Source organism: Corythoichthys intestinalis, chromosome 8, assembly GCF_030265065.1.
Source record: "Corythoichthys intestinalis isolate RoL2023-P3 chromosome 8, ASM3026506v1, whole genome shotgun sequence".
NCBI classification, from domain to species: domain Eukaryota; kingdom Metazoa; phylum Chordata; class Actinopteri; order Syngnathiformes; family Syngnathidae; genus Corythoichthys; species Corythoichthys intestinalis.
Window position 1 is genome coordinate 22,425,182 of NC_080402.1, and position 26,602 is coordinate 22,451,783.

At 38.9% G+C, this 26,602-nt stretch overlaps 2 protein-coding genes across 10 annotated transcripts in view; one reads left to right on the plus strand and one right to left on the minus strand.

Annotated features, from left to right (window-relative positions):
- Nucleotides 1-1,091: 1,091 nt before the first annotated feature.
- aanat1 (arylalkylamine N-acetyltransferase 1) lies at nt 1,092-11,677 on the plus strand. Its single transcript, XM_057842748.1, has 3 exons — nt 1,092-1,395; nt 8,781-8,935; nt 10,652-11,677. Exons 1-3 carry the CDS (start codon nt 1,248-1,250, stop codon nt 10,955-10,957), a joined length of 609 nt encoding a protein of 202 aa, XP_057698731.1. The 5' UTR covers nt 1,092-1,247; the 3' UTR covers nt 10,958-11,677.
- The window catches only part of LOC130920009 (inactive rhomboid protein 2-like), a 63,130-nt gene continuing 40,620 nt past the window's right edge, over nt 4,093-26,602 (minus strand). The window contains exons 15-20 of one of the 9 annotated variants that reach the window (XR_009064073.1): nt 24,895-24,970; nt 24,708-24,808; nt 24,197-24,350; nt 12,326-13,323; nt 11,407-11,447; nt 8,331-11,324 (exon numbers count right to left, since the gene is read on the minus strand). Coding sequence is in view for 4 of the 9 variants with exons in the window: in XM_057842743.1 (XP_057698726.1) it covers nt 12,892-13,323; nt 24,197-24,350; nt 24,708-24,808; nt 24,895-24,970 (763 nt within the window). In the remaining 5 variants the exon portion in view is untranslated. The other 8 variants (XR_009064072.1, XM_057842746.1, XR_009064070.1 and 5 more) reach the window with 8 other exon arrangements.

Consider the following 26,602-nt stretch of genomic DNA (forward strand, 5'->3'; position numbering starts at 1 on the left):
CCAAAACATCACAGCTCTAGAGGAGATCTGCATTGAGGAATGGGCAGAAATACAAACAAAAGTGTGTGAAAAGCTTGTGAAGAAAACGTTTGGTCTCTGTTATTGCCAACAAAGGGTACATAACAAAGTATTGAGATGAACTTTTAGAATTGACCAAATACTTATTTTCCACCATGATTTGCAAATGACTTCTTTAAAACTCAAACAGTGTGATTTTCAGTTTTTTCTTTCCACATTCTGTGTCTCATGGTTGAGGTTTACCCATGTTGACAATTACAGGCCTCTCTAACATTTTCAAGTGGGAGAACTTGCACAAGTAGTTGTTGACTAAATACTTATTTAACCCCATTGTATATGTATATAATCAGGGGTGCACATAAGTGGTTATTTTGAATTGGTGCTTCTTATTTCTTTACATTTCACTTCAAAGTAATGGCAATTTTGTTGTGCCAGTTGATGTTAATCAAGCATTAATTGTTAATATAATTAATTAAAGTTAATTGGCTCTAAGTAAAGCTTGTCATAAATTTATCGCATCAGGCGGGTCGGCTGCAAGCTCAATGAGGACCAAGTCACATCTCCAGGTCCTCCTCTGAGAACCTGGGCAAAAAAATTATGTGCACCCCTGCATATAAATAAATAATATACAACAAGAAATAAACAATAATAAAAACATAAGATTTTTTTTAAAAACTAAAAAACCATGAGTAATCCAAAATATCAATCTGAATAAACCAACTCTCATGATTATTCGCTGCCACCCCTCCAAGTCAATATAGATTGGACGTCTATCATCGTCACAGGCAATTAAAGATGATCGGTAACTGCCGGCCCCTCCCCAACTTAAAGTCCCTTCACATGTTGTTCACATGCACTGCTCATGTCGTTGGTATGACGAGAACTGATCCTCGTCATGCCACCAACTTATCCTGGATAAGTCATAATACACAAAAACAACCTGACCCCGTCTCAATATGATTATTGTTCAGATTCAGCTCACTCACGTGTTGAAAGGTTTGGTTATCCAGCTGGCAAGAGGGAGATTACCACGCGGTCGAAGGTGCGCTCTGCCGAGGCTATAAAAGCTGCTGGTGCGCAAAATCGGCGCTCAATCTTTACGCACGATCCCAACTTCGACCATCGAAGGAGGAAACAGGAGAGAGAAAAAGAGAGGCAGTTAGTATTCTGTTGCCAGTTGGATTTTGGTCATTTGTTTTCATTTTTTGGGGGGTAGAAATTTTGAAATCATGTCAGCGGTGAGCTCAATGTCATTCCCGAAGCCGCTCCACATACGCTCTCCGGTGGCGCGGGGACGTCGACACACTCTTCCTGCAAGCGAGTTCCGCTCCCTCAGCCCGGAGGACGCCATCAGCGTGTTTGAGATCGAGAGAGAAGGTGAGCACCAATGTCTTGCTTTCATTTTCCATTATTCTCTAATTCTAAATTTGATGGTTGCAACACATTTAAAAAAAAATTTTTTTTAATGGTCGTAAGCGACTTGGAATTTTGAAAAAATATAAAATTAAAGCTGGAACAATCTACAAGGTTAACAGGTTCACTGGATTAAGGCTAATATTTGGGCAGGGGAGGGTAGAGTAGCCAAAGATTTTACTCAAATAAGAGTAGCGTTACCTTAAAATAATATTACTCAAGGAAAAGTAGTCATCCAAAACATGTACTCAAGTACAAGTAAAAATGTATTTGGTAAAGAAAATACTCAAGTAATGAGTAACGTGAGTAACTTACGATGTTTGATTTTTTTTTTAAACAATTTTTTTCAAGCACGAAGTTATCGATCTGAACTGTTATTATTATACTGTACGATGACCTATTATGTAACGACATTAAGCCAAATATATATTAGGGCTGTCAAACGATTAAAATTTTTAATCGAGTAAATCACAGCTTAAAAATTAATTAATCACAATTAATCGCAATTCAAACCATCTAAAATATGCCATATTTTCCTGTAAATTATTGTTGGAATGGAAAGATAAGACACAAGACGGATATATACATTCAACATATTGTACATAAGTACTGTATTTGTTTATTATAACAATAAATCAACAAGATGGCATTAACATTCTTAACATTCTGTTCAAGCGATCCATGGATAGAAAGACTTGTAGTTCTTAAAAGATAAATGTTAGTACAAGTTATAGAAATTTTATTTCAAAACCCCTCTTAGTGTTTTCATTTTAATAAAATTTGTAAAATTTTCTAACAAAAAATAAACTAGTAGCTCGCCATTGTTATGTCAATAATTACACAATGCTCATGGTGCTAAAACCCATAAAAAAGTCGCACCCAAGCGCCGGCAGAGGGTGACAAAACACCAGAAAACACAAGTAACAAGTGGATATGACACTGTGCTGTTATTTTAATCTGTTTGAGCGGGGCATGTGCGTTAAATGCGTCATATTTAAACCTGATTAATTTAAAAAATTAATCATTAATTTAAAAAATTAATCACCGCCCGTTAACGCGATAAATTTGACAGCCCTAATATATATATATTTTTAATTATTGAATTCTGGCGAGAGAAAAAAATTAAAGAGATGAAGCATCATTTTTCCAAAAAGAATGAGTGCCCTCTAGTGGAGAAAACATATTTCCTATGATAAAATTACAGGGATCAAATCTCCGGTTTTCCGTGGTCACTCGGTGCCAAATCAAAACTGGGAGAGAGGTTGCATTCCGCGCTTTCGAGTCATGTTGACGGCAGCGCTCTATGTCAAGTATTTAATTTTTTGCGGTGCTTTAAAGACACCACGTGATTAAACGACGGCGTGATATAAGAACGGCAAGCTTGAGTCTGATAAGTATAAAGGAGTCATGTGATTATTGTTTTAATCTCATTGGTGAAACTGGTAGAGCCATTGTTGGCATCATCTATGGCAAGAAAAAAAAAAACGTAAAATAAAGTACAATAAAGAGGAAAAACGTAACGACTAGTGTAGCCAAAAGTAATGGAGTAAGAGTAGCATTTCTTCACAAATTTACTCAAGTAAAAGGAAAAAGTAAGCCCAAGTAAAACTACTCTTAGAAGTACATTTTTCTCCAAAACTCAAATGTAACAAGATAAATGTAACTCATTACTACCCACCTCTGCATTTGGGTATTTAAAAAATGGTGTCCTAACTTTTTTTCTCCAAGGACCGCTTTAAGAAAAATCACAGAGCAAACTTGAATTACTTGATGTGTTAAAATACTTAATACTTAAAAAATGTTAAGTATCAACTCATTGGATGCCACTGTCAGCCCACCGTCAAATTGGATTGGACATCTATTGCCATCATTGGCAGTGAAACATGATTACTTAATGCCAGCCTTCTCAGTTGGAATGGATTTTAAGACTTTTAAGCCTGTCATAGTGGATGAGTTAAGGGCAGCAAGCAACAAAATGATGTATATGAATACTACAAGATAAAATACATATGACATGTCCAGCAACAACAAAAAAAGAAAATCACTACAAAGATAGCTCAATTGATCATATTCAGTGATACACTGACTTCAACATGTTGTCAGGTTTTGACCCCTAAGCTAATGGAGAGGCACTGTTTAAGTAACTAACAGCCAGTGTTGTTAATCTTACTTTAAAAAAGTAATTAGTTACAAAAAGTAATCGAGTTAGTAAATCAGTTACCTCATTGTAAAAGTCATGAGTTACTCACCAAAGTAAGTGACGTTACTTTTCATGTTCTAGACGTTACTAAATTATACATTCTATAACATCTTTCACATAAAATATTATAAAAGTCGTTTTTTTTTTTTTTTTTTAATATCAGACATCAATTAATGATTCTAAGCTAAAAATGATAGAAATTTCGAATAATAAATATAATTACTTGGCTTCTTTTTATGGCTGGGTTGAAACAAAAGCAGTTCTGCGGTGTCTGTAAACGGGGGTCTCCAGGGTAAAACGAACAAATTTTTAAAAAATAGTTCGGGGGCTTAATGCGCCCTGAAGCTGCTATGGCAGCATATACTAGTAGACATTGTTCTATCAAACACAACTGGTCTTTTGGCTTAAAATACAGCAGTTTATTTTAAAGAGGGGTGCAAGAGCAGAAACTGCTTTTTCAACCTTGTCTGTGTTTTCCGCCAAAAAGATTTTTCAATATGCAGATGAGGCTCTGAATCTCCTGCCTCGTCTAACTGTCAGTTGCGAGACGGAGGAAGCATTTGTGTATCGCAAACACAGGATTTTATTGATGTTGGCAGGAAAAGGAAAACAATCAGGAATCGGAGAAATGGTGTTGTCGGGAAGAGCAGAATAGGCATAGCGGGTGAAGCGCTCATGGGCAGCCGACATGCAGGATTGTGCTGAGTCGCTGACGAACTGACACTGAATGCTCCGAGGCCATGCCTTAAATGCACAGCTGGTAACTGTCATGTCTTTGTTCACATTTGTTCTTTGTGACATGTTTTGTGACACATTGTTCTTTGTGACATTAAGGAGCACACGGTCTTTGTGCCACATTAGTGTAATGGAAGGAATATGCTGACAATTAGTGGAGAAAGGCTAGGCACATGACATCGTCTTTGATCTAGTTGTTTTGATTAAAGGTTCTTGGATATGACGTTCATCAAAAGTTTAGGGCAAGTGACTATTTTTGGTCATAATTAAAAAACATTGTAGCATCTACAAGGACAGCGCCAACTTGGTGATGATAATGCAGACTCGGCAGGAAAACAGGTGAAATAAACATTGAAGATGCTTTGCCACAAGCTTCAAGCACAAACTGCTGGAACTACACTGAAAATGGCAACAAGGATTGCTGTCTGTGGTGGTAATTGTTATTAGCTTCCATTCCTCTTGAACACTTCCGCATCATGAGCAGGCGTCTCAGCATCTAAGGTGTTTCGCCCCTTAACCTGAACACCTCGCCTGAGTGGGGCAGCAAAGACTATTTAGGCTTCACCTGCGGAAGGGTTCCAGGTGTGGGCTCTCCAAAGCCACAGCCATCTTGAACTGGACTCAGCTGCTGCTGCAATGTCTCCACTTGCTTTCTTCAGTTGCTTTGCATCCAACCCCATTCTCTGAAGTAACGAATGGACTTTGCTGGAAACCCTCGACAGCCGACTTCCATGGGGAAGATTTTCTGTGTGCCAGCCTTTTAAAGCTGCTTCGGCTATCAGATCTTGGTATTTAGCTTTCTTCAGGTGATGAGACGTGTCCAGCCGCTCTTCCCAAGGCACTGTGAGCTCAGCCACTATCATGGTTTTTGTGCTTCTGGACAACAGGACCATGTCTGGCCGGAGAGAGGTCGCTACCACATCCTGCGGGAAAACAAGCTTCTTCTTCAGGTCCACTCTCATCTCCCAGTCAGAAGCACGCTGCAAGATGCACAGGAAGCTTTTAGTTGCTATGTTGGTCTTGGGGGGCCTTGCCTCATTCTCTCACGAAATCTATAGTTTTAGGCTGTTGCGTCTGCTTGTTGTTAGCTTTGATTCGCTGTTGTTCGACCCAATTTGCGATTTCAGTGAGGACCTTGTCATGCCTCCACCTGTAGCGCCCCTCTGCCAGTCCCTTCGGGCACCCAGTTAGAATATGGTTCAGTGTGCAGGACATTGCACCACACTGATTGCAAGATGGATTACTCTCCAGGCCCCAGGTTTTCAAATTGCTCAAGGTGGGTAACAGATCTGCCACCGACCGCAACAGAAAAGTCCATTTTCCTTGGTCAGTGTTCCACAGATCCCTCCAGGACAGTGATCGCTCCTGGGCTTGTTCCCATTGTGTCCATCTGCCCTGAGCTGCAAGTCCTATTGCCTTCACCTGGCGATCTTCTTCTGCGGCTTCACGAACTCTTTTTAACACTAGGCTTCAATGAATTGCACCCACCTGGACTGCACGAACTGTATGTAAAAAAAAAAAAAAAAAAAACAACATCATTCAAATTGTAGTAACGCGCCCCTTCACATCCTCAGTAATGGTAACGGCGTTGCAAAGATGTGAAAAAAAATAAATGTCTACTTTAACGGCGTTATTAACACTGCTAACAGCATCTAGTGTTAAAGCTGAAAAGTGCAACAGAATGTTGGGTAAATATAAGCTTCTTGTGCGGGGCACATCCAGTGGATTTTCATAATTTTATGAGGGCCAATAAAAACTGGGGAGCAGGTTACAGTTGCCCCACAGGCCACAGTTTGGATGTCTTTAGTATAAAAACAGCATTTACCAAAAAAAAAAAAAAAAATTGAGAAATCTCTTTATCCAAGTAGCAAGGACGAAAACCCAAATTTAAATTCCTTGAATTTCTTTCCCTCCGACAGTGCTGCACTAATCAACATCATTGTGGAAAGAATTTAGCCATGTGAGCTCCAAAACTCTTTTGAGGACCATTGTCAGTTGAGAAAGTCAATTGGTACAACAGAAAATGCAAGATATAACTCTTATTTTGTGAAGCGAAAGATATGTATGTGTATTTATATTACACACCCAGAAACACTGCCAGCTCATTTTTGATGGACATACACAAAATGGAAAAGTGTGCTATTGTCTAAAAAGTCCAATTTGTTTTCAAAATCAGGAAAAACTGATCCTTTAGGCCAGGGGTGTCCAAACCTTTTGCATAGGGGGCCAGAATCGGTGTGGTAAAAATGTGGGGGGCCGACCTTGGCTGACATCCTTTACGTAGAACAATGTAGTCATGCAAATTTTAGCAAGCCATTCTGTGTCACATTTGCTTTATTATTATTATTATTATTTTTTAAATAATAATTTCCACAAAATCTTGCAACTCGCCTTTGTGGCATTCTCTTTCATCTCTCGAGCTCTTGCGAAATACTGCTGCTGTAAAATTAAACTAGATTTAAGTTGCTTCAATTTCTCGCTATGTATCTTCCCTGTAATCTTGTCGTACATGTCAGCTTGTCTTGTTTAGTAATATCGCCTCACATCGAACTCTTTAAAAACAGTGACTGTGTCTTTGCAAATGAGGCAGACAGTTTTTGCGTATTTTAGTGAAGAAATAGTCCAATTTCCACCTATCCCTGAAGTGTCGGCCGTCACAGTCAACTTTTTTTTTTTTGGTTGATTGTCGCCATTTTAGAAAATTGGGAGTAGAGTCACGTGGGGTAATGTTGCTTAGAGTGCTGCTGCCTTTTAGTGGGTAAATGAGGAGCAGCATTTAGTGTGTAAGCTACTTCATATGCTGGTAGCAGTCACTCAGACCAATTTATTAGGTCTGTGTACGGGCCACACATTATTGATTTAATGACACAGGCTGGGGGCCGGATGAAATTTGACCACGGGCCCCATGTGGCCCCCGGGCCGCACTTTGGACATGCCTGCTTTAGGCCAAAGAGGAAAAGTACAATCCAAAGGCTTATCGGCACAAAATTCAAAAGTCAGCATATTTGGGACAATGTCACAGTAGGGCTAGCAATGCTAGGCCATATTCTGCACACATTATGATAGCTTGGCAGTACTGGACTCCTGTAATTCAAAATGTGTCGCATTATTAAGTGCAAAATATGACAATGGTGATCTTGAACTCTTCAGCAACTTAATATACAAGTTAGAATGAATTTTCAAACTACTGCATTCTTCTTGTTTAGATTTTCCCAAAGTCCCAATTTGAGTTACTTGTGGTGGTTTCCTAAAATTTTTCCTCACACATTTTAAAAATCGTTCTTCCGAGGTTCATGAAAGACTCGTATGTGAATGTTTTTATATGGCGGAAAACACTCAGGTGACTAAGTTCCTCTATGAGACCCCAAATTTGGCCAAATTTCTAAATTGTCCTATATGCATGTGTGATACATCATTGGAAAGCTTAAAATCTCAAATTTTCTGGGGGAAGAAAAAAAAAATCCCTAAACCCTAACTCAAGGTGAGAGCATTAGGGAGCATAATTAAAGACACCATGATTTTAACAAGATATCGTGTACTTACCTTGTTTCGATCCAAAAAGTGTAGCATGTCTCACAGAGTGTTAAGACACAGTTGTGAATGGCCACAGCCGAACTTTTTGGGGATTTTATGGGTGAAACACCGCAATATAACAAGGGTTGCAATGCAGAAATCGCATACATCAAGGACTGGTCGAGATTTTTTTTCAAATACATACTCTTTAAAATGTTTTTTTTTTTTTCAACTTTTGTTTGGATCGATTATCTAAAATATTGAGGAAAATGCGACAGTAAAAAAAAAAAAAAAAAAATACAATTAAGCGATAGTCATGAGGTAGATAACCGTGACTTATTTACAGACACTACTTTTTCATTGTGATGTAATTTGTTTAAGTTTAAAAGATGCGAGTGAATAATTTTATTAAGTCGTTTTTTTAATGAAAAAAAAAACAAAACAATATTAGACATTAATGATTCTAAAAATGACATTTCGAATAATAATTACCTTTTTATGGTTGCATTTAAACAAAAGCGCGGTGTCTGTAAATCGGGGTCCCCAGGGTAAAACAGACAAATTAAAAATACTTCGGAGTCTTAATGCGCCATGAAACTGCTATGGCAGCATATAGACAATATTGTTCTATCAAACACAACAGTTCTTTTGGCTTAAAATACAGCAGTTTATTTTAAGGCGTGCAAGAGCAGAAACTGCTTTTTCAGCCTTGTCTGTTTTCCGCCATATATATGTGGTGATTGGCTGGCAACCTGACTAGGGCCTCTAACCCAAAGTCAGCTGCAGGCACCTGCTGACCTTATTGACCCCAACACGTTGAGCTTTCTTCCATTTTTCAGTGTGTTGTGTAGAGTTGTGAAACAACAAGTTGACATATTAAATTTTTCACGTATTCACACAGCATTCATCTCAGTGTCTGGCGAGTGTCCACTCCTGCTGGACGAGGTGCGTCACTTCCTCACACTGTGTCCCGAGCTGTCACTGGGCTGGTTCGAGGAGGGACGGCTGGTGGCTTTCATTATCGGCTCACTGTGGGACGGTGAGAGACTTACCATGGTACGACACCTGTCCCAATGTTTACACGTCCAATGTGTGCATCTAAATAAATAAGAATAGCTTAGAAAAGTTCTTAATTCAGTTCAATTTCCGAATTCAGTTTTGTTGATTTTGTTAAAAAGTATTAAATTAGGGAATATTTCACGGTTTTCAGAAAAAGTGGAGATTAAAGAATAACACTGGGGAAGAATTTGGAAAACAAGAAGACCAATTCCATTTTGATTTTCATATTGATTAAAACTGGAATTGGCTTGCCGATTCCAAAGTTTCTTCGCCACAGTTCACCCACTTACAAGGTTGTTACTACTTTTACTATAGCCACATTATTTGCAATAACATAAGTGTTGAATAGACATTGCAGTCATTTCCGCTTCATTCATATATCGTTTCATGTCAATATTTTAAAATTTTCATAAAACCAGCGTATTTAAAGCAACACTTGGGACATTTTAGTTATGGTTGATTTTAGCGACGCTGGTGGACAAACAAGTGCTTTGCCTTAAGGAAGGTTGCGTTTCCCGTGAGGACCAGCGCTGCGTTTCCCATGATGATCAGCGCACACCCGCGCAGTGTCGTAAAATCATCAATTAATCAAAAATTAATCTCCCGGTCACCTGCAGATGGATTAAACCTTTGTTTCCAGCGGCTGCGTGAAGGATGAATAGTAACAAGGTAATGAATCTACCGTATTGGCCCGAATATAAGACGGCCCTGATTATAAGACAACCCCATTTTTCAAGACTCAAGTTTGAAAAAAGACTTTTGGAACAACAAATAAATTTTTATACAGAAAATAATTACAGTACATCTGAAACAAATGATGATAACAATATATTTGAGAGAAAAAGCACATTATTTTTCCTCATTCAAATCTTAATATTTGAACATTTAAATATGTAAACTGAAGTGCAATCACATTCGTAAATGAATGGCTTCTTGTTTTTGAAATGTAAATAAACCAATCTATTGAGATAAAACAACAAAATTGCAATAACTGCATTAACCACCAAAGTGAAGTCTAACTGTAACTGTAGTCTTGAAACAAATCTGAATAAGGAAAAGCATTGCAATAAAAACAATGCAAACTGGTTAAACTTGAGAGTAGCTGAGATCTGTCATGACAGAACATTGCTTCAATGATATCTGGCACCTTCTAGCCTCGTGAATATGTATAACGTGTAGACCGCGAATATAAGACGACCCCCACTTTTTCAGTCTTATTTCAATGCAAAAAACACCGTCTTATATTCGGGCCAATACGGTAGTTGTGGTTAAACAATAGCATATGAAGGTTAGCAACCGTGTGGGTTAGTGTAGATAACCCCCCCCCACCTCACCCGAACTCGTCAGCGCTGACGAAAGTGTTCGCATCGACTTCTGTCTTTATAATGAATTCAGGAAAGGAGGAAGTGACATATGACGTAAAGCAGTCAGCACATTTGTAGGTTTTTTGTGTTGAAGTGTTCCTGCTACCCTCCTCAAAGTTAATTCGTGCTGGTGAAAAAAGCGATACATATCCCTTCAAGATATCAAAGTGTCATTCAACTAGTTGTCAGTAGACAAATGATCACAAATGTTAAGAAAATATTTTATAAAGGTTGAAGTTACCTTAGTGTTGCTTTAAAAACTGGTAGCTTGGATTTGCTATTTTCTGACACTTCTCATGAACCATTTCATGTTCATTCCAATCCTAACTGATTTGTGGTCGTCTACCAGGACGCCCTGACTCTCCACAAGCCTCATGGCATGACGGTCCACATCCACGTCTTGGCTGTGCATCGCACATTCCGGCAACAGGGCAAAGGTTCCATCCTAATGTGGCGCTACCTGCAGTATCTCCGCTGTTTGCCGTACGTCCGGCGAGCTGTTCTCATGTGTGAAGACTTCCTGGTTCCCTTCTATCAGAAGTCCGGCTTCAAAGTGCAAGGCCCCAGTGAGATCACCGTGGGGCCGCTCACCTTTATCGAAATGTTCTACCCAGTCAGGGGTCACGCCTATATGCGTCGTAATAGTGGATATTGAGAAAAGAAGGACTTGACTTGGTTTTTCTCAGGATGCATGCCAGTGGCAGGCCCCTGGTTGGAAAAGGGACACTTTGAGCTGACGTCAGGTTGAGTGACAAAGCGATGGAATTGATCACACTGCCTTCAAAGAGGAATGAACATTGGACATCAATGTAATTACAATGAAAAAAACAACCCAAAAAGCTAGTTTAATGCTAATTGGCAACACTGTAAAAGGCTTCATACTGTGTTTTTGCGATGTTCAAGGAGGCTGGTCAGCGGTTTGAATCTCAGCTGTAGCTATCAAAGCGTCCTTGGGCAAGACACCCAATCCAGATATTGCCTCTTGGTTGGCTTAAATCAGAAACTGTTCTCAGTTGCCTCACCTGCTTAAACAAAGGATTTATTGTTTTTATATGGTTTGATAAATGCTGGACATTATCAGTCTTTTACTGTTGACAAACTTACTTCTGTCCATATAGTCTGTGGTCACTAAACTCAAAATGGTGCTGGCAAACACGGTCATTAAAAAAAAAAAAAAAAAAAAAAAAAGCACATTAGTCGACATGAACTCCATCGCTTAATGTAACTTCATTTTCTAATCAACACTTTTGACATCTTGCCTTCTCCGTTAAATATATGAATCACTCGTGCCTGCTGAAGTCTTGAATCAAGACAAATGTGTTTTAAATGCAGTTGTCATGTTTTGCTCTCATGATAATAAAGGATATATTTTCGAGCTTGTTGTTGTTCCCTTTTTCAACAAACGTTGCCGTGTATGAGATAGTACCAACTTAAAAACACCAAATAACAGTAAGCTGACATACATTTAAAGTAGAGTGTCGTTTATTTTTAACGAAGATTGATTTTTGCATAAGTTAAAACGGAAAGTTGAGCTTTAACAACAAATCAATATTCAGGTTGCCTTTCTGTGTTCCTAAAAGAATTTGGTCCCAGTGTAAATACACTTGTTTTCAGCTGCTGTGAAGGCAGGATGTTTTCAGGTTTCAAACTTTCACACAAGCTTCAAGTTACCAAAAAAAAAAAAAAAAAAAAAAAGGGGCACAGTGCAGGGAATTCCTTAAAATAGGCCAAACTGATTGTTTTACAAGTTAATACGCAAAGAGCAGTCTTGGGGCATAAAACAAATAGGACATTTAAAAAATGCTAAAAGAAGTTCAAATGTGTACAAACATATGTACATATATAAAAGATAGACAATAAGTTATTACAAGTGTATACTAATGTTTATCGTGACGTCAGATGACCTGAGAGTCAACTGATAAATCTCATAACTCACTTAACTGGCTAATCCTTTGTCACAACTGCTCACAGCACGGCTTTGCCAATGGCTGTGCTCACAAATTTTAATATCCTATTTAGGTACCTTGAAACTTGATTGATCACCGATGATAAACCTGCGTGACGAACTAGCGTCGGGTAAAATGGCAGCAAATTTAAGGCAACAGGTGGTCCAACATGTTTCCCTCAGTGCAGCGCTGTCACTGCATGTTCCTTTGTTGACCTAAAAATGTTAGCCCAAAATACATACAAAGTCATATTGAAACAACATACTTGTCCATAGTGTTTGGCCTGATGCCACCTGTTAAGTGAGGCATCCGCTTCATCAACTTGATCCCGGTGGTCTCCATTTCAAACGGACCAGACGTCTCTCTAGTGTGCCTTTTGAAGTGCTGAACAAAACCGGTGAAGCATCTTTGGTTTAATCCATCTTTTTGCATTTAAGGTCCTGAGTATTTTTCCTATCCTCAGGGTCTAAAGATCCGTTGGCCCACCAGTAAATGCTGGTAATATGAAAGGTTTTATGGAAGTAGGTGCGTCATCAGGGTAACCAACCACAACAAGAGTCATGATTGCCAGTCTTGAAGGACACTTAGAAGACCTGGATTATCAGCGGGTAACTTGGTCTCAAGGCCATTAGAAAGCTAAAGACTAGTGCACAACGTGGTTAATGTCATGATCAATGTCATACTTTTCACAGAACTTGCTCGTGAAGGGTAGGCAGGTGAAATGCTCCAGCCAGTGCCAGTTAATGGGGTAAATATAAAACCAAACAATGAGCGAAGAGAACAGGCCGACGTATGCCAACAGCGATACGACGATGAGGACGCGTTTACGGTACTTGTCAAAAGTTCCAAAGGTGACGTAGGGCAGAAAGGCGAAGGAGAGCAGCATTCCACTAAGAAAGCCAAAAATGTGAGCGATGTTGTCTATCCATGGCAAAAGACCGCACAAGAAGAGGAAAAAGACAATTCCTAAGAGTTTTAAAAATGCTTTCCATGGTTCCTCCAACATCTGCCAACCTTGAAAGAGTTCAACAAACAGGCACGCCAGGAGGCCAAATTGAGATCCTGCTGGACCCACCTAGGGGGGACAGAAAGACATACTATGATCCACTTATAGTGCTTGTTTAAAACACATGCAAGAAAAAATCATCATGAACTTTCAAATCTTGAGCTAGCTTAGACCTGTGTATGTGTAGAATGTAGTAAAATGTGTAGAGTTTGCAGGTTCTCCATCAAGATTGTTTTTCTGGATATCATGGCTTCCTCAGACATTAAACAAAAAAACACAGATGCTCAATAGGGATTAGGTCTGAAATTCTGAATACATGATTAGCCAGTCTTTGACCTTAACCCTCAGCTTCCATAGCAAGACAGCCAGTCTTTGACCTTTACCCTCAGCTTCCATAGCAAGACAGCAGTCATGTTGTAGATGTGTTTAGAGTTATGTTGAAACTAGGGGTGGGAACCTCTTGGTACCTCACAATACGATACAAAGCTCACGATAACAATCTCATGATACGGCGATATAACGATTATCGATACATTGGTCAGGAAATCATTCTAGCACATTCAACAAAACAGGTAATAAACACAAAACTAGGCCTGCAAGCAGGACTGAACGGGCCCTCGCAATCTAGCGCAACTCGGACGTCATGCAACTCGGACAGTGTGCAGGTCAGGGTGGTGGCAGATCGTCCTCTCTAATCATCTCATTAGAACCTAACATGCGCGAAAGTTGCCTCTCTACATTCACACACCTAAGAGATAAAAACCCCTATTGGACAGAGGACTACAAAAAAGGAGCGAATAAAGGGTCATTACAGCAACAGACAGAGAAATGTGGACATGGGCCGTAAAATAAGTATTTTAAAAGGTCTTGAAACTACAATGACCAACCTGAAAAGAACTGGACACATATTTTAAAAAATGAGTGACTTTCTATTGCCACTAGTTGGCGCTGTAGGGTTGATGCAAATGACCCCTACAGGACCCTTCAGACTATGACTCAACAAGCACGATATGTTTGGCGCAGATATGTTGTAGAAGTTATGACTGTTCAAAACTTGTGGTGAGACGAAATGGCTTCAGTCATTTTTACTTCTCCTGTTGGACCCTTCTGCTTCAACCAAACCTCAGTATTTTTCATCAGGCACCTGAACACATGTCTTCAGGCTCCCCTGATGCAGGTTTGAGGTGAATAGATTTTTTTTCCTTGGAGGAGGAGCCTGTTTCGTAAAAAAGGCATTTCCTGTTCCCACTAGGGGGCGCTAGGCCTAATGAGTAATATTTCAATGCACTCGTGTTAAGGGTGGGATCCCGCACATACATGCCAGATATGAAAAAGATTGAACGTTGTTTCAAGGAGCTATTAGTCCTTTACTGAATTTGTCATTTTTCCGAAAAAATGGCCGACTTTGGCACCACGCCCAGGTCAGACCCATGAATGAAAACGCACCATTTTGAAAAGTTTAGATTTCATAGGTCTCCTGAATTGTCTAACCAATTTTGAAGATGATCCAACTGATTCCCTCTGTGACAAGGTCTCAAATGTGCACCCTGTTAATTGATAAAAATTTCACATTCGATCCAAAATACCCGATTTACCCGATTTCCTGTTGGGTTTGGAATATGGGTGCAAGAGACTTTTTGGAGCAGTTTTGCACAAGGTATCGACTCCCCAAATTTCATTGCTCTACGTTAAAAAACCCTAATAGGAAACGCCTTTTTGAAAAATTCAAGGGGGCGCCACTGAGCCATTTTGTTACATTTTTTTGTAACGTTGCAAGATTATCGAAATCCACACAAAGCCGCATGTATGTGCAAAATTTGGTGAGTTTTCGTGCATGTCCAGGCCTCCAAATGTAAACTGGACTAGAAATGGACAGACATTTCAAATTCGATCCAAAATACCCGATTTTCTGTTGGATTTGGAATATGGGTGCAAGAGGCTTTTTTGAGCAGTTAGGCATAAGGTATCTCCTCCCCAAATTTCATTGCTCTACGTTGAAAAAACCCAATAGGAAAGGCCTTTTTTAAAACTCCTTTCTGTCGCCACTAGTTGGCACTGTAGAGTTGATGCAAATGACCCCTACAGGACCCTTCAGGGTATGACTCTCAACAAGCATGGGAAGTTTGGAGCAGATATGTTGTATATCTGCTGAGTTATGACTGTTCAAAGTATTTTGCGAGACAAATTGTTGATGATCATTTTCACTTTCATGTTTGGACCCCTCCGCTTCAACGAAACCTCAATATTTTTCATCAGGCACCTGAACACAGGTCTTAAGGCTCCCCTGATGCAGGTTTGAGGTCAACAGATTTTTTTCCCTTGGAGGAGGAACCTGTCTCGTAAAAAAAGGGATTTCCTGTTCTCACTAGGGGGCGCTAGGCCTAATGGGTAATATTTCAATGCAGTCGTGTTCAGGCTGGGATACCGCATATACATGGCAGATATGAAAAAGATTGAAAGTTGTGTCAAGGAATTATTAGTCATTTACTGAATTCGGTGTTTTGCCGAAAAAATGGCCGACTCTGGCACCACGCCCAGGTCAGACCCGTGAATGAAAACACACCATTTTAGAAACTTAAGATCTCATATGTCTCCTGAACAGTCTCACCAATTTTGAAGATGATCCAACTAACTCCCTCGGCGAAAAGGTCTCAAATGTGCACCCTGTAAATCGATAAAAATTTCATATTCGATCCAAAATAACAGATTTCCTGTTGGGTTTGGAATATGGGTGCCAATGCTTTTTTGAAGCGGTTTTTAACAAGGTATAGACTCCCCAAATTTCATTGCTCTACGCTGACAAACCCTAATGTTATACGCCAATTTTAAAATTTCAAGGGGGCGCCACTGAGCCATTTTGTTAAATTTTTTTGCAACGTTGTTAAATTATCGAAATTTACAATTTTCCGCACGTATGTGCAAATTTTGGTGACTTTTCGCGCATGTTCAGGCCTCCAAATTGGCTGTTTTCATTTGCCCTGAAAATAAATAAATAAATAAAATAAAATAAAATAAAATAATCCTTTGCAAAACAATAGGGCCTTCGCACGCCTAGTGCTCGGGCCCTAATAAGCTATTTTCATTCTTAAGTTTATTACTAGTCCAATCTAATTGAATAGGGAGGGTGTCGGTGAATGAACCCCTTTTACTTCAAACGGGCCCCTTCCACTTCTACAGCCGTCAGTGGCAGCCAATGTCAGGGAATGGGGTATTTGTGGGCCATTTCAGGTCATCACCTGCTGATTTTCCGTCACTTCCTGTTAAAGTTGGGGCATTTTTGAGTCACGTCCTGTTCATTTTGGGTTACAGAACAGGAAAGTACCCAGAAATCTCCCAAATGTATAGGCAGTGACTAACTCAACAGCCTGTAAATGCGCTAAAATGAACAGAAAGTGACCTGTAAATGCCCCGAAAATCGGAAAGTGACTGAATGCTCTGGTTTCGAATGAACCAATGTTCATTCGCCCTTCCTTGTCTTATTGGATTGGGCTTCGACCGCCGTCAATGGCAGCCATAGAGTTAACCGAGAGACTTTTATGGTGGAAGATTCGGGGAGCAACTTGTTTCTTTTTGTTGTTGTTTTTAAACACTGACACCTTTTTCAAATGATATCTCAATTCTTGGCATGAGAATATCGACAACTTTTTGGGATGCAAAGTATCACAATATATGACCATTTCGATATTTTGTCACACCCTTAGTTGGAACAGAACAGTTTCAATATCATAAGGGGATCCCCAAGACTGCTGACAATCTTACCGTTTAAATGACTTTAGCTTATCTGTAGAGTATAAATATCTGATCAATAACTGTATTGTGAACACGTGTGAACATGCTATGAGCATAAATGTGGCTATACTGAATGTATTTGCTAATCCTATGTCAAAAACCCACTTTTGTTAATTTAGGTCATATGACTAAAATGAATAAAATGAAGAGTTTTAGCACAATAAACTGAGTAAAAGGTCAAGATGAGCTGGGTTAAGACACCTTTTAATTAATGTAATTAAAATGTGAATAATCAAATTTTGATTTGATGAAGTACAAATGGAAGTACATTTTGAAAGCCTTTCAAGAAAATGGCACTGATTTAGTGGAATAGGCCCCATGTTGAGGATCATAGTTTTAACATCTCACCAAAAGGTTTAGAACAGTAGTTCTTAACCTGGGTTTGATCGACCCCAGGGGTTCGGTGAGTAAGGGGGTTTGGCAAAGGACCCGCAGGCCCCTATTTTCGTACGCTGACTAAATAAGCAAAGTGGCATGTTAGATTAGGTTTTTGACTGGCTTGCCCCCCAATTTACATGCTTTATTCCATTTCTTTCAACTGCTTGTCTTCTATCTGATGGGAGGAGAAACAGTTTTGCTCAGTGGAAGGTTGACTCACACTTGGTATAAATAAGTATAGCTGATGGGGAGCATGGACTCAAAATTTTGACCTGTTTAAAAACATGCTGTCAAATTGAGAGAAAAGTTGAATGGGAGTCCGTTCAGATATTAGGTGAGATATATTGGTTTTGCATTATATTTTTTAATAATTATTTAATTACGAATGGTTCCGTGAATTCATATGTGAAACTCGTGGGGTTCGGTACCTTTAACCAGGTTAAGAACCACTGGTTTGGAATGTTAAGTCATTTGACTTGATTCAATGTGCCCAACCTCAGGAGAACTAACCCTGAGAGTGAACATGATTTTCGAACTTTTTTTTTTTTTTTTTTTTTTTACCAGGATAAAAGCAGAGTCGTAGCAATGAAAATACCTTAATGATGCCATTATCGATGTGCACGGGTGAACTTACACACAGACCGTCTGGGTAGGATTACAGTAAAATGACGTCAGGACTGATTTTGGTGTCTTGCTTGGTTGTAAAATGGCAGATGGCTAATCTGTGAATACAACTAATTTCAACAGACAAGCACCACGCACAGCATGACTTCCACACTGCCCAGACGCATGACTGGCACGTTTTAAATACATACAACAATGGTCATGTCTCACTGGATGGGCTCAAAATTATAAAGCGATGTTATAGCGAGGAAGCCATTTCATTTTGGGAAAAAAAAATAAAAACGAAAATAGATCTTGACAAGGAAAACATAAAAAGCAGCTAATAGCTGGGGGGGGGGGGGGGGGGGGGGGTCGCATCAATAATCGATTTATAATCAAATCGTAGCCTCTGAATCGTAATCGAATCGTTAGGTGCCCAAAGATGCTGAAACGATTACTCGAATACTTCGAGCAAGTCAACTTTAAAAACTGAACAAGGAATTTTTTCCGCCCCGAGGAATCGTTTAATTTTGCCAGCTCTAAGCATGACGTTTTGCCCGGACTACTTTTAATGCGGCACAACGCGCTGACGTCAATTGCGTACAGGAAGAAGGAAAAGGGGGCGGATATATTTTATTTCAACCATGCATGAGTATAGAGGTAATGACGAAGACGCCGACCGAATCAAAGAAAAAGGCACCAAGAAAAAGCAGAAAATGTCAAAAGTGTTGGAGCATTTCATGCTAGACACCAAGGCCAACACTGTTTTATGTATTCACTGTAAGACAGCGCCTGCATAACAGTACACAGTTTACTCAGAGAGCGGAGGACTGATACCCCAGACAAGGTAAAATTAAGTTAATGTAGCACTAATAATAAAGATTAACGTTATGTACCTTGCTAACGTGACGTTAGCCCTGCGGAGGTAAAATTAAGTTAATGTAGCACTAATACGTAAGATTAACGTTATGTACCTTGCTAACGTAACGTTAGCCCTGCGGAGGTCTAGGTTTCTATTAATTTTAACTACTGTTGATGTGTTTCTTTCATACAGGCTTTATTTAATCTGTAAAACCACAGCGCTGTAGAGTGATGAAGGTGTAAAATAAAAACATAATAAAGCTAAGTGTTAATTTTAGCTCAGTAGTCATTGATTGATAAAACACCAAGTAGCACTAGTGCTTAATGTGCTCCACTACAGCAGGCATTTATTTTGAACACTGCAAAAGTTCTGACTCCTATCAGGACTTAGAATTTAGACTAACTCAAAACTTAACTAGAACTTAAAAATAGCTTGACACAAATGGATATTCAATTGAAAGACGTGGGGGAAAAACACCCAACTTTGAAGTGATGTGTGTTATCAATAGTAATCACATTTTTAGGTAAGAAATAAGATTTTTTTTTTTTTTTTTTATAAGATCTAAAGTTTTTTGAGTGACAGCAGTGAATTTGGTGCTTTTTTCTAGTCACATCTGAGATGGAATTGTTGGTTTCGTTCAACAATGCACATCAAAAATAAAGGCATCGACTGTCTAAAAATGGTTGAATATTAAGTGAAATGTTTTGTTTGGTCATGTATGTTTATAATTGCCTTTTACTTTAAAAAATAGGTTTTATCCGATTACTCGATGGAATTTTCGAAATATTCGATAGCTGCAACCGTATTGTATCAAATACAAATTGTCATCGAAGCAATTTCTGCTAGAACCACAGGGTCTTCTTAACCCCACACTTACGGGGTAATCCACTTAAAGCACCTCCTTAAGTGGCTTTACTGTCGTGTGTCAGGCTTCCTGTGAGTATTCTTGGTGTGTGAAGACCTGTGAGCTGGTTAGTTTGTAGGCAAGTTGGACAGTGGGATTTCTGACTCATGCCAAGTTGCGTCACACTATAAGCCATCTCACGTCGCAACAAGTTGACGAGGGGAAAAAAAAAACAAGGTTCAAAAATCTATTTGTAATGTAATGTGATGGAGCAAAAATAGATTACAGGTGACTCATGCGTGTTCTGGCTCCATTAATTCCTGAGGAAAGTTTCCAATGTGGAATCTTTTCAAAATTCCACAGCTAATCCTCCAATTGAAAACTTTTTTTTTTTTTTTTTCTTTTAACTGAGGATAATGTTTTTACCCTTGAATTGTCACCATGATCTAAAATTTAACAGTGGCATTTAGTCAGGGCCCTCAAAGTTTCCTCTGCTGGCCGAAACACTACCAAAACCAGTGACCTACATTTAAAACCTTAATGAAATTCTATTACCTTATTTTCTGGACTATAGGTAACTTTTTTCATAGTATATATACGTCTTTTTTTCCACTCTGACAGCCCAGAGTTAGCGATGTTTTGTTCAGGCTCTAGTTATTCGAAAAACTGCTAAAGCTGAAGTATAATGTTTGTTCTTGGTTTCTGATAAATTAAAAAACTGCCTCTAAAAATGTGACTAATACTCCAGTGCGACATGTTTTTTACCTCTTCAATGTGCATTCTTTGGTAGGCAACTTAGGCTCAGGTGTGACTTATAGTCTGAAAAATTCATGAATTTATTTCTTTCTATTGTCTTTATTTAACGGCTCGAGTTCTCCTTGGCTGCCCATCTTCCAGTTGTATATGCGTGTATTTTTTTGTCCAATCAGATTTCAGCTTCATTGTGTTCCATGTCAATAAAATGGCCTTCGTAATTCTGAGCACTGTATAATATTGCTTCTTTTTTCAACCAATCAAAATTCTCCTTCAGGCATGTTCACAATGATAGTGCCATCCTCTGATTGGTTGAGCTAAATAAATTCTTTCAATGGGTACTCCACTGATTTCCTGAAGTAAATATTTGCAACTTATGTGAGAGGACAATGCAGAGCTAGTTTTAAAATCCTGTTCTAAATAATACTTGTTTGGTGGTAATGGAAAATAAAAGTTAAACAATGTTTCTAAATTTAGCGATATTCGTATATTATTCTGAAGTGGAGCTAAAAAGATTATTTGAATAATGCGAGTAACTCGATTTTAAAAATTGATTGAGGCATTTTCTCCGCCTTGAGGAATCGTTTAATTTTGCCAGCTCTAAGCATGATGTTCTGCCCGGACTACTTTTAATGCGGCACAACGTGCTGACGTCAGGTGCGTAAAGAAAGAAGGGAGAGGCGGCGGATAAATTTGATTTCAACCACGCATGAATATAGAGTGAAGGGGATAGTATCTAGTATCCGGCAATTCGGCTGGCGTGATTCCGGAAATCTGGCTAAAAGGTCTGATTTCCTCAAGAGGTGTAACGGCGAAGAAGCCGACGAAAACGAAGAGAAGGGCACCAAGAAAAAAAAACGAGAATGTCAAAAGTGAGAGAGCATTTCAAGCTGCAGACCAAGACGAACACTGTTTCATGAATTCCCTGTAAGACAGCGCTTGCATAACACGACCGCGGCGCTGCCGACGCTTCGGCACGCCCGGCTGGACCCTGCGACCGATGACCAATTTTTTTTTTCAATAAGACCTTACTTTTTGGGAGTAAAAGCAGTGAATTTGTTTTTTTCTAGTCACATCTGAGACGCAATTATTGGCTGTTTTCAACAATGTACATCGAAAATGAAGACATTGTCTAAAAATGGCTCAATATTAGGCGAAAAGCGTCCTTTCCTCATGTATATTTAGAATTGCTCTTAACCTAAAAAAAAAAAAAAAAGTTCTATCCGATTACTCGATGGAATTTTCAGTAGAATACTCTATTACTAAAATATTCGATAGCTGCAGCCCTAATATGGAGTACTGGTTCATCATAGATTTATTTAAATATCATGTGCAAATTGTGTAAATCTTTTCCAACTACTAGTTTGCCTCAAAAGATTTCCAGGTGTGCCAGGATAAACCTCAAATGTTCCAGAAGTTGTGAGAACAAGAAACAATACCAGACACATTTCGGCTGGTCTCGGTGTACAAGAGTGAATAATCCCATTTAGCAATGGCCTTTGTTTGGCCACACAATGGCATTAGACTAATCCCAAAATAGGAAAAAGTGGCCTGTTTCAAACGTGCATACACACAAACAAACACGGGATAACAATTTTCCCAATGAAAAGTAGGTGATTCTGAACATTCACTCAATTTTCAAATCAACACACAACCATTATCGAACGGTCATGTTTCACTTCACTAAATAAGGAATGTAATACATTCCATGTATGTCATCTTTAAATTAGCACATACAATAACTGGACTAAATGTATACTATATATATTAAAAAGAAGAGTAGAAGAGTGACATGCTCAGGATGGAGAATAGTGGTGGCTATGATCTAAACGCTCATTTGACAACTTGTCATATTATGATTAGTGATGCGCCACTCGAGAACGCTGTTGAATAGATTGGAAGGTCAAGTCTGCTTTGATAATCCTGAGAAAGAGAAACCCTCTCCAGTAAGTGAACTAAGCCGTGTTAAACCAATGAGTGGGAACACAAGGATAACCACCAGACAACAACAGTGGATATGAACCAATCAGTGCAGGCATGAACAGGCAAAACACTTGTGACGTGACACATCAACAAGTTGTGATTTTGTACTATTTTTGTCTTGTTTGGTAACAAATTTAGAAGCTCACTATTGTGCGGAAACATAGAATTAACACAGAGACACGGAATGTTTTACATTAAAATGATAATATACAGTGGGGCAAATAAGTATTTAGTCAACCACTAATTGTGCAAGTTCTCTCACTTGAAAATATTAGAGGGGTCTGTGTCAACATGGGTAAACCTCAACCATGAGAGACAGAATGTGGAAAAAAAAACAGAAAATCACATTGTTTGATTTCTAAAGAATTTATTTGCAAATCATGGTGGAAAATAAGTATTTGATCTATACCAAAAGTTCATCTCAATACTTTGTTATGTCCCCTTTGTTGGCAATAACGGAGGCCAAACGTTTTCTGTAACTCTTCACAAGCTTTTCACACACTGTTACTGGTATTTTGGCCCATTCCTCCATGCAGATCTCCTCTAGAGCAGTGATGTTTTGGGGCTGTCGTTGGGCAACACGGACTTTCAACTCCCTCATTACCCCGTGGCGTCAAAATGATAACAAGAATAGGGAGCAAAAATCCCAGAACTACATGGGGGGACCTAATGAATGACCTAGAGAGAGCTGGGACCATAGTAACAAAGGCTACTATCAGTAACACAATGCGCCGTCAGGGACTCAAATCCTGCACTGCCAGACGTGTCCCCCTGCTGAAGAAAGTACACGTCCCATCCCGTCTGCGGTTCGCTAGAGAGCATTTGGATGATCCAGAAGAGGACTGGGAGAATGTGTTATGGTCAGATGAAACCAAAATAGAACTTTTTGGGTTGAAACACAGGTTCTCTTGTTTGGAGGGAAAAAAATACTGAATTGCTTTGGGGCTGTTTTTCTGCAAAGGGACCAGGACGACTGATCTGTGTAAAGGAAAGAATGAATGGGGCCATGTATCGAGAGATTTTGAGTGAAAATCTCCTTCCATCAGCAAGGGCATTAAAGATGAGACGTGGCTAGGTATTTCAGCATGGCAATGATCCCAAACACACAGCCGGGGCAACAAAGGAGTGGCTTCGTAAGAAGCGTTTCAAGGTTCTGCAGTGGCCTAGCCAGTCTCCAGGTCTCAACCCCATAGAAAATCTGCGGAGGGAGTTGAAAGTCCGTGTTGCCCAATGACAGCCCCAAAACATCACTGCTCTAGAGGAGATCTGCGTAGAGGAATGGGCCATAATACCAGCAACAGTGTGTGAAAAGCTTGTGAAGAGTTACAGAAAACGTTTGGCCTCCGTTATTACCAACAAAGGGTACATAACAAAGTATTGAGATGAACTTTTGGTATTGACCAAATACTTATTTTCCACCATGATTTGCAAATAAATTCTATTAAAAATCAAACAATGTGATTTTCTGTTTTTTTTTTTCCACATTCTGTCTCTCATGGTTGAGGTTTACCTATGTTGACAATAACAGGCCTCTCTAATATTTTTAAGTGGGAGAACTTGCACAATAGGTGGTAGACTAAATACTTATTTACCCCACTGTAATATGAATGTTTTGGTTTGGGCAACATTGTTTAAAATAACCTTATATGTGTTTTAATGCAGTTCAGGGACTACAACAACATGCCAAATTTTATGTATCCATGTGTGTAATGATCAGTAAGAAAACTAACCTCGGCTCGATAAGGCAGGAAGAGGGAAGAGGCAAGGTTTCCAGTTATTCCACTAAAGATGTAAATGATGGAGATGCGAACCCAACCTGCTAGCTTCTCCAGGTCTCGCAATATGGTCATTTGAAACACGACTGATACCACGCAGTGTAGCAACCTAAAGACACAAATTTAAGTCTAGGGAGATATCTTCATGAAACAAAGTAAATACAATTTCTTAGGCTAAATAACATTTGAGTCTTGTTAAAATTAAACATCTAAGAATAATTTGAGCAAATATTTTAGGGCAGTGTAGCATTTAAAATAATGCAGAATGTAAATTTGTTGAGCGATGTACACTTCACTGAAAAAAAGAGCGCATTTAATCAGTTCAGCAGATTTAAAACTGCTGTTGACTAGCTAATACAGAATTGCAGCAACATGCCAACCATTGAGGTTAGGAGACTAAAAAAAAAAAAAAAAAAAAAAGCTTATTTGAGACAATATATTTTATATTAGAAACTACAATACATACCCAGCATGGAGGAAAAGGGACAGCCAAAATCGGTAGAACTGATCAGGCACATCCGGGTTTAAGAAAGGAAGCAAGCCACAAACATCATCAAGACAGTGAACCTGCCGGAGGTTGGCACGTGAATCAGAAAAAGCACCAAGCCATTCACAATTGCCAGTGGGTAAATTGAACACCATGTACACACTACCTGTGAACAGAGTGTGGCATCCTCATGGAAGTAGCCATGCATGAAAGAGCAATACTCCCTGGTTGTGATCTCACACCTGAAGGAGGAAATAATGGCAGTTTGACGAGCTCATACTGAACACGTCATACACTGGTACCTCTACATACGAAGTTAAATCATTCCAGGACCTTGTTTGTAAGTCGAATTAGTCGTATGTCGAGCAGGATTTTCCCATAAGAATACATTAAATTCCATTAATTCGTTCAACAGACCGAAAACCTCCACTAAATAATTAATACATACTGCTGGTACTATCTATTGCAAATAGCAATTACGCAGGGCAAAAAAAAAAAAAGAATTATGAATAAATATTGTAATAATATTAATATAAAGATTAGGGGTGTGCCATCTTGGGCACCCCACGATTCAATTCGATTACGATTCAGGGTGCTCTGATTCGATTATTGATCTATGATCACGGTAGTGACAATGATCATGATTATCGATTCATCATACATTACTAATTATTAAAGTAGCCGAACACATTCATCTCCATTATTTATTTAAAATATCCTAATGATTCAACAGGAACAATGGAAACATGCCCATACAACATAAAGTTGCCCTTAAATTACCTTTTTATTTTTATTTATTATTTTTTTTACAAGAAAAGTGCAAAAACATTAACCATTTTAAAGGCTTAAAAGTACTTATTTCTCAACATGCCTATACAACAAAAAGGCCCAAAAACCTAAGCTGTTTCAAAGGCAGTACTTATTTCTCTAAACAATACAATAAAATTTGCACTGGTGGAATGACTCCCACATTTTCTGGAAATAAAGTGTCTTTAGAAATAAGACTTTTTTTTAACAGATATATTTTATTTTCAAAGATTTCCGTAGTACTTACATGTTTGTAGTGTTACCGCTGTACTTAATCCTGGTTTTAAACGTTCTGCATCTGGAGTAACTTTTATACACCACCAAACAACGCGCTAATTAGCATAGCGCTCAGCGCTAACTCGTAACTTCTCAAAAACAACAACAATAAAGGCTAAACAGTACAAGAAGGCTCGTGTTCTCGCCTCTGATAGACGGACACGGGACAAAACACTAGGAACTTTTTCCAATTAACACGACGTGAACCTACTGCTGGACAACTGAAAGACAACGAGCAGCGAACTATCTCTCTTCCCCTCTCGCTCAAAAAAAATAATTTGAGCACAGAAGCACAACCTGCCTGTCTCATACACAAATTTATTTTCCAGTCTTTTGAAAAGGAGTAAATCTCTCGCTAAGTAACCGGCAGAATCCATTATAATGTTGTGCGTGCGTCCTTTAAATGTCTCCAGGCAGCAGAAGCATCTTGAATTTCTTTCCGCTACAAGCGGCTGTAATAACGTTATTAGGGAAAATCATCGTTTTTTAACCTTCACGAATCGTAATCGAATCGTCAAATCGCGATGCACCTAATAATCGATTTTTTGGAACTCCAATAATAATTATAGTAGTAATAATAATAATACTTGTAATAATGTAACGAATCGGGTTTTCATGTGGCAGATGTACTGGACTGTCTCAGGAAATTAGAATACACAATATTCTAATTTTTTGAGACAGTCCTGTGTATATATACAGGACTGTCTCAGGAAATTAGAATACACAATATTCTAATTTCCTGACTGTCTCAGGAAATAATAATTTCCTGATAAATAATAATTTCCTGAGAC